The sequence below is a fragment of the Kogia breviceps genome, chromosome 11 (assembly GCF_026419965.1).
Source record: "Kogia breviceps isolate mKogBre1 chromosome 11, mKogBre1 haplotype 1, whole genome shotgun sequence".
NCBI classification, from domain to species: Eukaryota; Metazoa; Chordata; class Mammalia; order Artiodactyla; family Physeteridae; genus Kogia; species Kogia breviceps.
Window position 1 is genome coordinate 57,683,072 of NC_081320.1, and position 16,428 is coordinate 57,699,499.

Consider the following 16,428-nt stretch of genomic DNA (forward strand, 5'->3'; position numbering starts at 1 on the left):
CAGAGGACCTTTTGGGGCCTTATGACTTTCACTTGCATATTGTATGATTTCTCTTTGAAACTCGAAATTTTAATTTTAGGTCCAACTCTAATTGTCAGTGTATAACTAGCATGGCCAAAGACATTGATCTTATACTATTTATATGTCTATTCTTATTACAGATGAACTTAGTGTATGTCAAGATGTTAGCCAGAACCATAAACTGCATTTCACAAAAACGTACATTTCATGAAATCTAAAATCCCAGTGAAATGGTAGGGACAATGACATAGCAATTATTTAATTTATTTATTATTATTTATTTTTTATTATTATTTATTATTAATAATTTATTATAATTTATTTATTTATTATTTAATTATTTATGTTAATTTTCCCCGTAAGAGTGCCAAAATGATGTTTTAGTCTTTTTTGAATACAAAGGTTGAATGTAGCTCATTGGTGCTCTTTGAACACAAGCAAGTCCTTCTATGTAGGCAAAAAAGCTGTGATGCACAGCTTCTTGAAACAGATTTGTCAGGAATCTACCTTTCATCTTTCTCCCATTGTTGCTGAATCTACTCTCCAGTCTACATCCTACAGTATGTAGACAAGAGTACACCCATCCCACGCTTTTAACTCTCTCAGGGGGCATACATGATGCAAGGACAATTAACCTGTTCTACGTATGTATACCAGATTAGGTGCCAATTCGACACTCTACAATAAGGTATACTACTACAGAAGTGGAATGGGCTATTTCCCTAAGTAGTGAGTCTCGCTTTACTGGAAGTGTTCATGCACATTTGTGTCTGATTTGTTCAGTGCCGTTGTTCAGAGTCTTGAACAGTGCTTGGTGCAGAGTAAATAACCAATGCATATATATATATATATATATATATATGTATAATGTGTGAATGAATTAAGCACATAATGGAAGCACAAAATGGCTGATGTTTCAGTTAGCTTTTGCTGCGTAATGGATCATCCCAAAAGGTAGTAGTTTAAAATAGTGATTCATTATTTATCATGATTTTGTGGGTTGGCTGAACATTCATTCTGAGATGGTCTCATATTTCTGGGACATCAACTCTGTGGCTGGGACGGCTAGGTCTTTCTCTCCATGTCTGTCATCTGGGCCCTCAGCATGCCAAGAGAGAGAATGTGGAAGCTGTAATACTTCTGCTGGTTAGGCTTGGAACATTTCCAGCATATTCTATTGGACAAGAAAGTCACAAGGCCAGATCCAGAGATGGGGAAATTGACCCAACCTCTTGATGGGTGTCGTTGCAGAGTTTGTAGCCATTTTTAATCTACCATAGATGGCCAAGTTTAAAAAACCTTCTGTAGGGAATTCTTATAATGGGAGGGAGATTGGTCAAGCTGATTTCCCAGAGTTCTTCCAACTCTGAGATTCCACCAGCCTGAATAGATATTTTATAATGTTCTAAGAGAGAACAGTTATTAACCCATTGTAATTGGAAACTTTAAACTTCTATATCTGGTAAGATAATTTCAAAGATAATTCATTGAATAATTATTTTCTATTATTATGACCTAGAATTTATACCCTTCCTTTAACCATTTCAAATACCTACTAGAATGTTCTTGTTAGTGAGAGTGGTATTTACATCTAGTTACCCTAATGTGTCACTAACACTACTTTTAATTCTGGTATAGTAGCAACATTCTCCTTTCTTTATGCTTTGTTGACCATTCTATGAACACTGGATAAGCTCTTTATTCTTATTCATCCATCAAATACTTAATTTTTTAGAAGTCACTGAGATAACAATATAAAATTCTTATTTTTCTCCTGTGTCAGAGAAGAGTGCTTATATTATTGCCTCAATATTTAATGCTATTTACTATTAAAATTATAAATCTACCACTTTTCTGTAATCATTCTTTTATGACAATTTTAATAAATTAAAGATATTCCTTTGTGACTATTTTAGTAATAGCAGATACAGAGATATACGAATGCAGAAATATCATATAAGCAACTTACAATTAATATGTTAAAATCCGGTGAAACTTTCCATTAAAGAGTTTCAGAACAATCACAGTAGGAAAAACAGTATGGGGAAGACTGAACTGCTGATGGCTAAATTGTGATTTAATAGAAAAGTTCATACCATAGAATTTTGCTAATATATTTTTGTATACATATGGACTTAGTTGAAAAATCATGTATATTTTTGATAATTTTTGACAAATATTAGACAAATACTTGAAACAGGACTGTTTTAGTTATTACTGAGGAATCTGTTTTGTTAAAAATTTTTACTTTGGCATTAAACCTCCTGCCCCCAAATTCTACACTAACACTTCTCTCTTCCTACTCTTCCCAACCCTTCTAAAAACAAATAAACAAACTCAAAGCAACTCACAACAATTTTCAAAAAATAAAGCCAGTTCATCTCTGTGGGACTGGTAAGTCAGGTCTTTTTTCTTTTTTATAGATTTAATTAATTAATTAATTAATTAATTTTTTGGCTGCGTTGGGTCTTCTGTTGCTGTGCGCAGGGTTAAGTTGTGGCCTGTGGGGGCTACTCTTCCTTGCAGTGCGAGGGCTTCTCATTGTGGTGGCTTCTCTTGTTGTGGAGCACAGGCTCTAGGCACGCATGCTTCAGTAGTTGTGGCACACAGGCTTCAGTAGTTGTGGCTGGTGGGCTCTAGAGCGCAGGCTCAGTAGCTGTGGTGCACGGGCTTAGTTGCTCTGTGGCACGTGGGATCTTCCTGGACCAGGGCTGGAACCTGTGTCCCCTGCATTGGCAGGTGGATTCTTAACCACTGCGCCACCAGGGAAGCCCTGATAAGTCAGGTCTTGAATGTATTGTTGATAACTAACCTGATCAGGTAACATTGCCAGGAAATCTTGTTCTACCTTTCCTTTAAAAGAAAAATAATAAAGTTTATTTATTAGTTTTACATTTACAGAAGAATTGAACAGAAAAGAGTTCTTATACACTCCCATGCCCACCTCCCAATCGGTTTCCCCTATAACTAACATCTTGCATTGGTGTGATGAACCAATACTGATATATTACTAAAGTCCACAGTTTATATTAAGGTTCACTCTTTGTGTTGTACAGAGTTTTGCCAAATGTAAAATGTCATGTATCCATCATCACAGTGTCATACAGAATAGTTTCACTGCCCTAAAAATCTCCTGTGTTCCACCTATGTGTCTCTCCTCCCTCTCCCCAACCCCTGCTTTTCCTTTTTAATACCCAAATTGAGCCTAGGGTAATATTAATTAGTTGGAGCTAAGAATTTGCTTAAATAACCCGTGATTCCCCATGGTAATCAACATTTCCTTTTTTAAAAAAAATTTTTTTTTAAAAATAAATTTATTTATTTTTGGCTGCATTGAGTTTTCGTTGCTGCACATGGGCTTTCTCTAGTTGCGGTGAGCAGGGGATACTCTTTGTTGTGGTGCATGGGCTTCTCATTGCGGTGGCTTCTCTTGTTGTGGTGCATGGGCTCTAGGTGTGGGCTTCAGTAGTTGTGGCATGTGGGCTCAGTAGTTGTGACTTGCGGGCTCTAGAGCACAGGCTCAGTAGTTGTGGTGCACGGGCTTTGTTGCTCATGAGGGATCTTCCTGAACCAGGGCTCGGACCCATGTCCCTTGCATTGGCAGGCGGATTCTTAACCACTGTGCCACCAGGGAAGTCCCAATCAACATTTCTTAATCGTCAATTCAGACTAGCACTGTTCAATAGAAATAAAATATAAGCCATATATATTTAAAAATTTCTAGATGATACATTAAAAAGAAACAAATGAAATTAATTTAATAATATATTACACTTATCCCAATATAGCCAAGATATTATCAATCCAGCATGTAAACAATATAAAAATTGAGATATTAAAATTTTTTTGTACTAACTCTCAAAATCTAGTGTGCATTTCAAACTGACAGCACATCTCATTTCAGATGACTCACATTTCAAGTGCTCAGTAGCCAGGAGTAGCCAATGACTAAGGTATTGAACAGTGCAGGCCTATACTGTGAGCAACTTGAAAGCAAGCTAACCTCCTCTCTCCAGGGCCTCCAGATTAGGCAGGAAGGGAATATTTTTGGAAGGTATATCAGAAAGATAAAAGGGATCTCTAAACCTCTAGATGCTGATACTTAAATGTTCTGCAACCACTTTCTTTAAACCCTCCAGTTCTGGAAAAAGTGGAATGGGGATTATGCTCACTCTGGCATACCAAAGAAATGAGTATGTATTTGGCTTCCTGACTCCCAGAAAGCCTGAATCATCCGAAATGTTGACTCATGAGCCTAAAGTGACTGAAATATAATGTGAATCAAATTTGCCCTCCAAGGCATCGTTCTCTTTCCACTTTCCTCTTTCCCCTTCCTCTTTGGGTGACTCATCCTTCTACCAAGTAAGAGTCCAGTAGCGGGCAGATCCCAAAACTCTCTTTGAAGGAGATGAGCAGACTTTCAAATGGTCTGCCCCAGTCCCTAGATCGTCCAGCCCAGCTGTTTTGCCTACGTCATCCAGGATCTGCAGTTTAGACTGGGACTGATCTTAAAACTGTCAAAAATATTATTTTTTCTTTTAAGGTGGTGATGGTAGTAGTGATAAGGTGGTTTGGGAATTTAAGTTTGAAAAAAGACAATCTTTTATTTCAAAATCTAAAATTTAACGTATACTTCAATCCTTAAGACTACTCCACGGTCCCGTTATTTAGTACCTTTCTGCGCTCTGGGTTTTTTCCTTTCCTGGGAGGAAAGTTTCCACTCCCAGTCCCCCAGATAACGCCCTTCCGGTGGCGCGCCAGGAGCGTCTCCGACCCCTCAGGGCAAGCAGGCAGCCGGCTCGCTTTCCGAGTACTCTACTTACCCAGAATGACCTCCAGCTGTGGGTAAGGCCAAGGTCCCAGTTCGACCCTCAACTACCCTAGGCGTACTGTGGGGTTCCCAGCTCCAAACCCCGCCCATCGAACCCAGCCTGGCCGGTAAAAGAGAGGAAGTGCAGTAACACCCATCCACTTGCATCTTTTTCCTTTTCCATTGGGCCGGCTGGTTGCCCGTCAACTCTATCTCTTAGCCGATTGGCTCGCTCCCTCCCGCGTTAGTGCCTGCCTCTCCCTGGCAGGAGGGTGAGTCACGCCAAACTGGGCGGGGAGTCGGCTGGCCTCTCTCCTTCGCTCGTCTGGGCGGCGGCGGCGGCAACTGGGGACGGGGCGGGTGGCGCATCACGGGCGCGGAGGCAGGAGGAGCAGTCTCATTGTTCCGGGAGCCGTCGCCACTGCAGGTCCCTCGGCTCGTTGGGCCCTGCCCCTCTCAGTCCTCCCCACCCCCCACAACTGCCCGCGGCTGTGAGGAGAAGCGTCTCCCGCGGAGGCAGCAGCTGCAGCAACATCTCTCACCCGCCAGCAATGGAAGACATGGACCAGTCGCCTCTGGTCTCCTCGTCCTCGGACAGCCCGCCCCGGCCTCAGCCGGCGTTCAAGTACCAGTTCGTGAAGGAGCCCGAGGACGAAGAGGAAGAGGAGGAGGAAGACGAGGACGAGGACGAAGACCTGGAGGAGCTGGAGGTGCTCGAGAGGAAGCCCGCCGCCGTCCTGTCGGCGGCCCCGGTGAGCGCCGCCGCCGTCACCCCGGCTGGCGCGCCCCTGCTGGACTTCGGCAATGACTTCGTGCCCCCGGCGCCCCGGGGGCCCCTACCGGCAGCGCCCCTCGCCGCCCCGGACCGGCAGCCGTCTTGGGACCCGAGCCCAGCGTCGTCGGCGGAGCCAGCGCCCTCCCTACCCTCCATTACTGCAACCTCGCCCTCCCAGCTGTCTGAGGACGATGAGCCTCCAGCCCGGCCTCCCCCTCCTCCCCCGGCCGACGTGAGCCCTCAGGCAGAGCCCGCGTGGACCCCGGCCGCCCCTGCCCCCGCCGCGCCCCCCTCCACGCCGGCCGCGCCCAAACGCAGGGGCTCCTCCGGCTCACTGGGTGAGTGCCGCGCCCTTCGCCTCGCGCCGCCCCTCGCGCCCCTCCCTCTTTTGTGCGCAGCCCCCAAAGCCTGCGCCCAGCCTTACTCTCCTCCTGGAGGGGGCTTTTGTCTACAGACCTCGGGACGAAGGCGCCCCCGCTGGTGGGAGCCGCGGGGAGCAGGGTGGGGCGGCCGAGGAAGCCCGGACTTGTTCTTTATTGTCCGTCTGGGTGTCGGGGAACACGTGCACCCCGCCCGCTCCCAGGTTCTTCTCTCAGGTCTCCATTCCGCCGCGTCCGGGAAGTTAGGAACCCACCCCTTGCAGGAGCTGGGTGTGTATCGAGGAACTAGGGGTGCGGATTCATCGGACTGGCTCGGTTTCGGGGTGAGGATGGAAGGCTTTGGCGGCCTAATCTTTTGTCTACCCGTCTGGGTTGCTCCAGGGGAAAAGACGCAGTTTTGCTGTTGGTCTTTGCCTGCATTCACCTCTGGTCCCCCTCCTCAACCCTCCCTCGGCTTGGGTGGCCCCATGCGCTTCACTCCCCCTCCCCCCGCTGGTCCAGTGGAGAACGTCCACTTTGACCCGACTGCAGTGAAGGGAGAGCGCCTCCAGTGGTGTGGCGCGTGGAGAACTGGGGAGAGGAGTTCTGGCGGAGACCTGCCACCGCCCAGCTTACCGGGTACCGGGTTGTGATGTGGCGTCTCCCCCCGCCTCCCGGCTTAACCGAGCCAGGGAAGTAGGACCTGGGCGTCGTGTTCCGAGGGGGCGCAGTGCCAGGGGCTCTGCTGCAGGGTCGGGAATTGCTCTTACGGTGGACAGGTTTAACCTCTTAAGGCATCGTGATTGAATCGTAGAGAAAAAAGGAAAAGGCAAAATGGTTGACATTCCTAAAGGGGAAACCTTTGGATTCCCTATCGGGAATAGGCCAATTGAATTTGTGGCAGATTTACCATGAGACTTCATGAAATGTTTTGAGACAGACGTTTTCTTTTATTGGTTAGAAATACTGCTTCGTAGAAGTAATGTTTTAGGTCTGCAGAGACAAATCTGCATAGTCTGTAAATAGTTTTCAAATCTTTTCATTCACGAGCATCTGATTGTGTGTTGTTATTATTATTAGGGATATTGTTTTATTACCCTTTTCATCTTGTGAAACTTTTGGAAGAGAAAAAATCAAGTTCGTTAGAGATTGAGAATTCATCTTATTAGACACGTTAATTAACTTATTAACAAATAGCTTGTTACTTCTGGGACAAATTGTCCCACTAGTAGTAGGATTTTTATGTATAAAAGGGCAAGAATCAAGAATCAGGTAGTGTAACAAGCCTGCTGAGAAATTGTCATAGCCTTGTAAGATTTTAGAAATGGTTCTTTTTCTAGAAAAATGAACTCAGTGGGAGATCACGGAAGAATTTTTTTTTCTTCAATTCACTCCTGCTCTACAGTGGGGAAAATAAGCCAATAGTGATGTTTCTGAATAACATTTTGATATTGACATACCCCAAAACATTACTCAAAACATTAATCACTACACTAAAGATATTAGAATCTGAGGAGTAACTCAGATTTTCCTTTTTCTGGGTAAAAACACACATTTTAGAGAAACTAAGATGAAGTAGAAAAATATTAAATAAGAAATTTGCAAATGATAAATTTAATGATTAAGAAAAGCATACTAATTTGTCATCTTGTATTCCTTCATGGAAACAAAGAGAAGAGTTCTGTTCTTTGAACCTTGGAGATTCAGGAGGTGACAGCATTCTCTTGGAATTTTGACTTTTGGAATACTAAGTTTGGAAGACAAAGGAAAAAGAATATTGTCTACTCAGTGACTCTATCTTACGTAGTTCCCTAATTCTGTATTGATGTTGCCTATTTGGAAAGTTTAGTTCCTTTAGTAAATACAGGAACATTATGGTTTATGGGCACAGATAGTTAAGGCATTTCACTGAGTCTAGGTTTCTTAACGAGTTCATTCAACTGATTATCGATTACCTACAAAGAGGCACTATTCTAGGCTATGAGGATATAGCAATAAGCAAGACACATGTGTTCCCCGTGGGGGGAGTACAGATAATATGCACATAATTAAGGAAGTCAGATTAGTGTTAAGTGTTATGAAGGAAATAAGCAGAATGATGGTGTGGAAAATGAGAGGTTTGGGGCCCTTTTTAGTTTAGGTAGGGCGGCACTGAGAGAGGCCTTTCTGAGGAGGTGAGATTTAAGCTGCAGGTATAAAAAATTTCCAAGAAGCTCCTAGGAGGCAAGAGCCCTGAGGCAGTAATAAGCTTTGTATGTTTGAGAATCTAGTAAGAAGACTAGTGAGAAAAACTAGGGGGAGAGTGGTATAAGGTGAGCGTGGGGAGGTGGACTACACTTAGATCATTTGAGGTCTCTAACAGGCCATGGTAAAAAATTTTGCCTTTTAAAATATTGTTTATTTTAGAAATGTGCTCCTTAAATATTTATATTGGGATTTTGGAGAAGAAATGTAGTTTTGAAGATTTAGAGAAACTAAAAGGACTGATGTGAGTAAAGACAAAGAGCTGAGAAATGTGCAGAACATTGTTAGAAACAGAGCAGTCTGACTGGAAGAGGGTTTATGTTAGTGAATATGGTAGATCCCTGACAGTTGTGTATGTAACATTGTTGTTTACCCTATTTTTTGAGTAAACGTTGATTTCCCTTACTTGGTAAGTTGTAATTTTGCTGTTTGCTGTTGTGCTTGGAGCATCCCCATTGCAATGAAGTAACTGAAGTGAGACTGAAACCTCTCCCCTGTTGACCATTTTTCTTGGAGAAACATTGGCTTCAGGTTAAAAAGGTGGTTGGTTAACCTAGGCTTTGAGGATATGCAAACATTCATTAAGGATGGCATTGAGCTGGTCTCTGGACATGTTCTAAGCCAGTATTAATTAAGATTGAAAATGTGTGGTAGATCTGGATTCTGCAGGGTGTTGAATGCCGAATTAAGGAATTAAGGTTTTATCATCCTGCTTTTATCCATGCTCTGCCATTCACAATTGCCTTTGCTTTTGGCAATTTAAATAATGAAACAATGTTTTTGTTGTTGTTGTTTCCAAAATATAAAGTTATTTCATTATTTTTCATCCTTCTGAATTGCTTTAGACATTGGGAAGCCACTGAAAAAAATTATTGAACTGAGGCATGGCATCATGAAAGCAGTGTTAGAAAAGTGATTTGGTGACAATATTCAAGATAGGTTGGAAAGAAAAATAGGGGAACTATTTAGAAATGTTACACAGTAGTTCTGAGAGAGGTGAGTAGAGCCTGAAGTAGTTCATTACTAGTTCATTCAATGAAAATGGAACACAGGGAGGAATATAAGAAACTCTAGGAAGCATTATTTTTTTGGCTCTGAATTTCTGTTTTTTATACTTAGGTTTATAAGATGTTTTATGAAAGCAAAGTTGATAGGACTTGGAGGCCATGGATGTAAATACAAAGAAAAGAATGTTGATGCTTATTAAATCAATTTCAGAGATTGTTCAAAGTTGTTGTTGCAATGAAAGCTTGTATAGAATTGAATATTGCTCATAAGTATAGGTTATGGCTTAAGGATTAAAAATTATTAGTCTTTTACAAAGTCATTTATTATATGATTATTTATATCAGTGTAGGAGCACATATTAGAAATGTTAAAAGATTTTGAATGATACGTAGTTTAAATCTTAAGTATCAGTCCTTAACGTAAAGTTCAAGTAAACAGTGATGTGACACTCACAGGAAGTAGTTGCAGCTAAAGAAAGGGATGTCATGCCATAATCCAGTCCCCATCCTCTCTTCTCCTATTATTATCTAGAAAATGATAACAAGGAATGGAACTGATGAATTTATAGATTCTGAATAATTCTCTTGTTAACCATTTCTAATTTTCTGACTAGGAATAACAGTTGAGAACAAGTGGTGTGCTCCTTAAGGATAAAGTGAATTACATTTCACATTGGTTCCTAGGAAGCTCAGTGTCAAATTTATAGTTCTTTTTAGTAACTCATGAGCTTCCTCAAATCCTTTTTAAAATGAAGTGATGAATATATATATTGAACCTTTGATACATGTCTAATTATGTGGAATAGTATTTAGAAGACATGCTATTTGAGCACTGTATTTCTGTAAACTTGGAAGATTTGCTATGTTATATGAAACGTTTCCAAAAAGGAACATATTTTCTATTCAGTAATTGACTCTGTTTTATGTGTAGTTATTTCATAATATATCTAAAAGCAGTTTATTTGAACCACTGCTGTTGCAAGGCCCCAATTTAAATGACACATTTTAAAGGTACTTTGCTAGCCCAGGGTAAAAGTACCAACCAAATGGATAATAGTTCTTGCTTTTTCCCTGGGACCTCTAAGTAGAAGTAAATGTTGGCAGATAAACTATTCTTACAGTACATTCTTTGAGACTTTTTGTTCCTGTTTCTAAATATAGACCCTAGAAGGTCCCTCTGGGGGTGGTAGCGCCAGGGATGGGAACTGTAAAGGCAGAACCATAATTCATCAGCAGTGTTGAAATGGGTGAGTGTGACCTTTGTGGCTAGCTAATGTAGGACATAGGCATGCATTTTAATGGTAGGACCCAGCTCTGCTTATGCTAAGGTGTTCTCAGACCAATGGCCTCATCATTCTTTTCAACTCTAAAGGGGAATTGATAATTTCACATCTAAATTGATGGTTTTTTGTTTCTTGGAATGGTGATTCTTAATTTTTAAGTTGCTTTACTCATGTGTTCCCGTAACATTCTATTCTTACCTCATCATATGTATCATACTATTTATATGGGAATGGTATGTTTACTCATTTCTGTTCACCAGACTATATGCTCCTTGAGGAAAGGGGCTGTATTATCTTTTTTTCCTTGAGGAAAAGGACTGTATGACATTATATTTGCATTGCTGAGTACAGTGCCTTAGATGTGGCATAGGCACTCAGATATTTGTTGAATGAATATAATATTATAGATGAATCCTGATCTATTTTCTGTATCTTTCTAGAATTACTGCAATATTTTCTCTCAAATAAAAATCCCAAGTCTTGGGACTTCCCTGGCAGTCAGGTGTAAGACTCTATGCTTCCACTGCAGGGGGCATGGGTTCCATTCCATGGTCAGGGAAGTTCTGCATCGTGGTGTGGCCAAAAAGAAAAAACAAATCCCAACTCTTTTGAATTAAAACATTAATTTATTTACATATACAAGGTATATGGATGTACCCTATTTTATTTAATCAGTCTCTTACTGATGGTTAATTAGGTTGTCTTTCAGCTTTTTCTGTTGTAAATAACATTGCTGTGAACACCTTTATATATACCTCTTTGCAAATACATGCATAGAAGTATACATACGTGTTGTAGGATATATGCGTTGTAGGATAAACTCACGTAAGTGGAATTATTGATCCAAAGGGTATATGCGTTGAAAATGTTGATAGATAATGCCAAACAATAGGTACTACTCCTGCTCTTATAGTAGGAGCTGTAAGCTGCTAAATATTGGATTATCTTTTTAGCAGTCCTTGAGTCCTTTGCTTAGGTGGCCCTCTAATTTTAAAAAATATATTATTTCTTTAATGACTTGTTCTTATTACCATAGATGAAGAAGGCTTATAAAGTTTTGTTGTTCAAACAGATTTGGCGATAGTCTGGTTAAATTGGTGGTCCTTTGGAAGTTCAATATTAAGAAAAAATTAGCACACTTTTTTTTTAAACCAGGTTTAGGGCGGAGTACAGAGACAAAAAGATGAGTAGAGATTGTAGTTATGAGAGGTACATGTACGAGATTAGGAAAGAATACAAGCCCCCACCCGTAAAGTATTTTCTGTTGTCTTAAAACCAGAGGACTCTTGTGGTTGTACTGTAGGGGCAATTATATATTTATGTTCCATCAGCTGCCTTTGTGAAAAGAGAAAAAAAAATCGCTTGTTTTTTTTCTCCCTAACTTTATAGACTGACTTGTAAATTTGACTAATTGGAAGGTGCCATTGTTAAATTTATTTATCTCGGTGTTCTGACAGCCCTAGGTGAAGCTGACCTAAAGCATTAAAATTTTTTTTTAATCTACTGGAGTCTTTGGTCTCAGAAAAGAAGGGAATTTACTTGTTTAATCTGTTCATCTTTGTTCTAAGGGGATTTAAACCTATCATATAAATCTCTTTCACAAATAGCCTTCATAACTTTTCAGTCTCAACTAATCACCATCATTATTAAATTATTGAGTTTTATTATTTTACCAAGTTCTGGATTCAGGTTGCTAATATTTTGTTAAAGAATTTTGCATGCCTGTGTAAGGAATATTTTTCTGTATTTTTATTTTCTTGTAATAGCCTTGTCTGGTTTTGGTATTAGTGCATAAGTCTGAAACATTTTGAGAAGTGCTTGCTCTTCCTTAATTTGCTGAAAGAGTTTCATAAGCATCCTTCGATGTTTATAGAATTTACTAATGAAATCATCTGGGTTTGGAGTTCTCTTTGTGGAGATGGTTTTAAATTATGGGTATACTTTTTTTAAGTGATATAAAGCTATTCAGATTTTCTGTTCCTGCTTGTGTCAGTTTTGGAAATGTATGCCTTTCAAGGAACTTGACTATTTCATCTTGATGAGTGGACATCAAGGAATTTGTCCACTCACCTAAGTGTCTAATTTATTGGCATAAACTTGTTCATAATATTCTCTTATTTTTTAGGATTTATAGTGATAGTCCCTCTTTTATTTCCAATACTTATTTTTCTCTTTTTCTTGATCATTTTAGGGATTATCAATTCTATTGATCTTTTCAAGGAACCAACTTTTGGTTTCATTGATTTTTCTCTGTAGTTTGCATGTTTCCTATATCATTGATTTCTGCTGTTATTTATTTTCTGTTACTTATTTGGGTTTAACTTGCTCTTTTTCTGGTTTCCTTAGGCGGAAGCTTTAAACTTTGAATTTAACCCTTTTTTCTAAAAGCATTTAGAGCTATAAATTTCTCTAAGCATTGCTTTAGCTGTATCCTGCAGATTTCCATTATCATTTGATTTAAATTATTCTTTAATTTTTCTTATGATATATTCTTTGATCCATGAGTTATTTAGAATTGTGTGTTTTAATTTCCAAACATTTGGGCATTTTCCAGAATTCTTCTGGTTTATTGATTTCAATTTAATTCATGTGGTCAAAGAACATACGCTGCATGATTTTAGTCCTTTTAAATTTATTGAGATTTGCTTTATAGACCAGGAAATGGTTTATCTTGGTGTATGTTCCATATGTACTTGAGAAGAATGTATATTTTGTTGTTGGTTGTAGAGCTGTATAAAAGTCAGTTCATTGGAGTGTTGTCTAAATCGTCTAATCCTTGTTTATTGAGTGTGTGTGTATGTGCATGTGTGTCCAGTCTATCAATTAACTGAGAGTTGAGTGTTAAAATTTTTAAATAATATTTGTAGATTTGTCCTTGTCTCTCTTTAGTTTTTGCTTCATGTACTTCCTTCCATTACACCTTTCCCATATACCTTTAGTGTTGTTATATCTATTTAGTGTTATGTCTGATTACTCCTTTTTCATTATCAAATGCCCCTCTTTACCTCTGGTAATCTCAAGATAATACTCCTTGTGTTTGAATCTACTTTGCTTGACATTAGTATAGCCATTCCAGATTTTGTAGGATAAGTGCTTGGATCATATATCCTTTTACATTCTTTTACTTTTAACCTACCTGTGTTTTTATGTGTGTCCTGTTAAGTGGCACATAGTAGGGTTTTTATCTAGCCTGAAAACCTCTGCCTTTTAACTAGGGCCATTCACTACATTCAGTGTAATTATTAATATGATTCACTTAAGTCTGTTTATTTATTTATTGGCTGCTTCGGGTCTCAGTTGTGGCATGTGGGATCCTCCATTGCGGTGCGTGGGCTTCTCTCTAGTTGTGGCGTGTGGGTTTAGTTGCCCCACAGCATGTGGGATCTTAGTTCCCCCACCAGGGATTGAACCAGTGTCCCCTGCATTGTAAGATGGATTCTTAACCACTGGACCACCAGGGAAGTGCCCATTTAAATCTCTTTTCTCTTTGTCCCATCTGCTTCTGTTCTTTTTGTACTTCTACATATTCCTTCCATCCTTAGTGCTTTTATTGTCATACATTTTACTTCTACATATATTATTATATATTGTAATTATTTAAGCTTCAAAAGTCAGTTTTTTTGTTTTTTGTTTTTTTTTAAAATTCCTAGGTATTTTATTCTTTTTGTTGCAATGGTAATAAATGGGAGTGCTTCCTTAATTTCTCTTTCAGATTTTTCATCATTAGTGTATAGAAATGCAAGAGATTTCTGTGCATTAATTTTGTATCCTGCTGCTTTACCAGATTCATTGATTAGCTCTAGTAGTTTTCTGGTAGCATCTTTAGGATTCTCTATGTATATAGTATGTCATCTGCAAACAGTGACAGTTTTACTTCTTCTTTTCAAATTTGTATTCCTTCAAAAGTCAATTATTCTTGAAGGAAATTAAGGTATAAGAATACTTTATATCTACTCATATATTTACCATTTCTTTAAAGAACTTAGGGAATGAGAATATTTTATATCTATACATAATTTACCATTTCTGCCCTTCCTTCCTTCCTTCATGAAGATTTGGGTTTCTATCTGGCATCTTTTTTCTTCATTGTGAAGAACTTCATTTAACATTTCTTATTGTGCAGGTCCCTTGGTGATGATTTCTTTCAGCTTTTGTTTTCATCTTTTGTTTGTCTGTTAATATCTTAATTCAGCTTTACTTTTGAAGGATTTTTTGATGAATACAGTCAATTTTGTTATTTGTGGTGGTTATGGTCTATAAAGTCACAGAAAATACTGAATTAGCAGATACTGAATCATTGTCCCTAGGGGAAATACAGGGTTAAGTTCCTGGGAACCTTGAGTCATAGCATTTTTGTTACTGTCAGTATATAACTTTGTTTTAGGTGTGTTTCTATTTAAAGAAACACATTATTTGATATATATTATAGACTCATTAACATTGAACTCATGGCTAACAGCACTATAACTCATGTCTGAATGAACCTTATCTAACATATGTTAGATAAGAAGGCTACATCATAGCCTTCTTGCTGTTAAGAACACTAGACAGCACTTCAGCATTGTGCTTAGGGGTCATATCAGAATACCAACAGAAAGCACAGAAATGCAAACAGTAGGGCACTAAATAGACTGCTAAAAGAATACTTGTTTACTGTATGTGAGCTGAAACAAGAAGGCATAGGGTTGCCTGTTTGACCTCACCTGGCAACATATATTGCGGGACTGGAATGTATGGCTATTCTGCATGTGCCTGCTGCTGTAAGTACTGATTTTGGGTTTATCAATTTAGTGAGTTGGCAAATTAAGGAATCAGATTATGAGGGTTGACTGCGTGCAATTCTAGGTTTGCAGTTTTTTAATCATTTTGTTTTTTTTTTTTGTTTGTTTTGTTTTGTTTTGCAGTACGCGGGCCTCTCACTGCTGTGGCCTCTCCCGTTGCGGAGCACAGGCTCCGGACGCTCAGGCTCAGCGGCCATGGCTCACGGGCCCAGCCGCTCCGCGGCATGTGGGATCCTCCCGGACCGGGGCACGAACCCGCGTCCCCTGCATCGGCAGGCGGACTCTCAACCACTGCGCCACCGGGGAAGCCCTTTTTAATTATTTTAAAGAATGTTTTAGTATCTTTTGAATTGTGTTTCCAGTGGGAGGTCAGGTCATTCTTATTGTTTACCTGCCTTTTCCCTCTGTTTTTAAGATTTTTCTCTGTCTTTGGTTTTCAGCAATTTGGCCTCTACAGTGTAGTTCTTTGTGGTTTTGTGTTTATCCTGCTTGTGGTTCATTGAGCTTCTTGGATCTGTGGGCTGGTATTTTCTATCACTATTATCAAATTTTAGGCCGTTATATCTTAAAACTTTTTTTTCCTGTTTCAGTCATTATTGTCTTTGGGGGGACTCCAGTTATGTATGCTTTAACTGCTTGATTATCTCATAGGTCATTGAGACTGTTCATTTTTTTTCCCCCAGCTTTTTGTTCTTCATGCTGTGCTTCAGTTTGGATATTTTCTTTCTGTTGCTCTTTAAGTTTATTGCTCTTTTCTTCTCCATTGTCCAATCTACTTTAAGCTCATCTGGTGAAATTTTCTTTAGGTTAATGTAATTTTCAGTTACAGCATTTCCATTTGGTTCTTTTTCTAGTCCATGTTTTTCTACCAAGATACTCTGTTCACTCATTATGTCTATCTTTTACTGTACATACTTAGGAATTTTAAAAAGCTGTTTAAATTTTCATTTTAATATTCATTAATCCAACATTTACACTATTTCTTATTGTTTATATAGGCTGTTTTTTCTTATTTATGCTCAAATTTTCTTCTTTTCATGTCCAGTAATTTTTTATTTTATACTGCTTGTCATGGATGTGGTGATAGTTTTGTTATGGAAGGCAATTGATTTGCTGGCAAATCACCTTGATCTTTTTTTTTTTTTTTT

The 16,428-nt window shown here is 39.3% G+C and overlaps 2 protein-coding genes across 5 annotated transcripts in view; one reads left to right on the forward strand and one right to left on the reverse strand.

Annotated features, from left to right (window-relative positions):
- The window catches only part of RPS27A (ribosomal protein S27a), a 394,104-nt gene that overhangs the window by 184,295 nt on the left and 193,381 nt on the right, over positions 1–16,428 (reverse strand). The gene's annotated exons all lie outside the window — the stretch shown is intronic.
- RTN4 (reticulon 4) overlaps positions 4,757–16,428 on the forward strand; it is a 69,562-nt gene continuing 57,890 nt past the window's right edge. For 2 of the 4 annotated variants that reach the window (XM_059078933.2, XM_059078935.2), the window contains exon 1: positions 4,964–5,944. In XM_059078933.2, coding sequence (XP_058934916.1) covers positions 5,383–5,944 — 562 coding nt within the window. In that variant the 5' untranslated portion in view covers positions 4,964–5,382. Of the gene's footprint in view, positions 5,945–6,033; positions 6,310–16,428 lie in introns of those variants that run through there. The other 2 variants (XM_059078936.2, XM_067007578.1) reach the window with 2 other exon arrangements.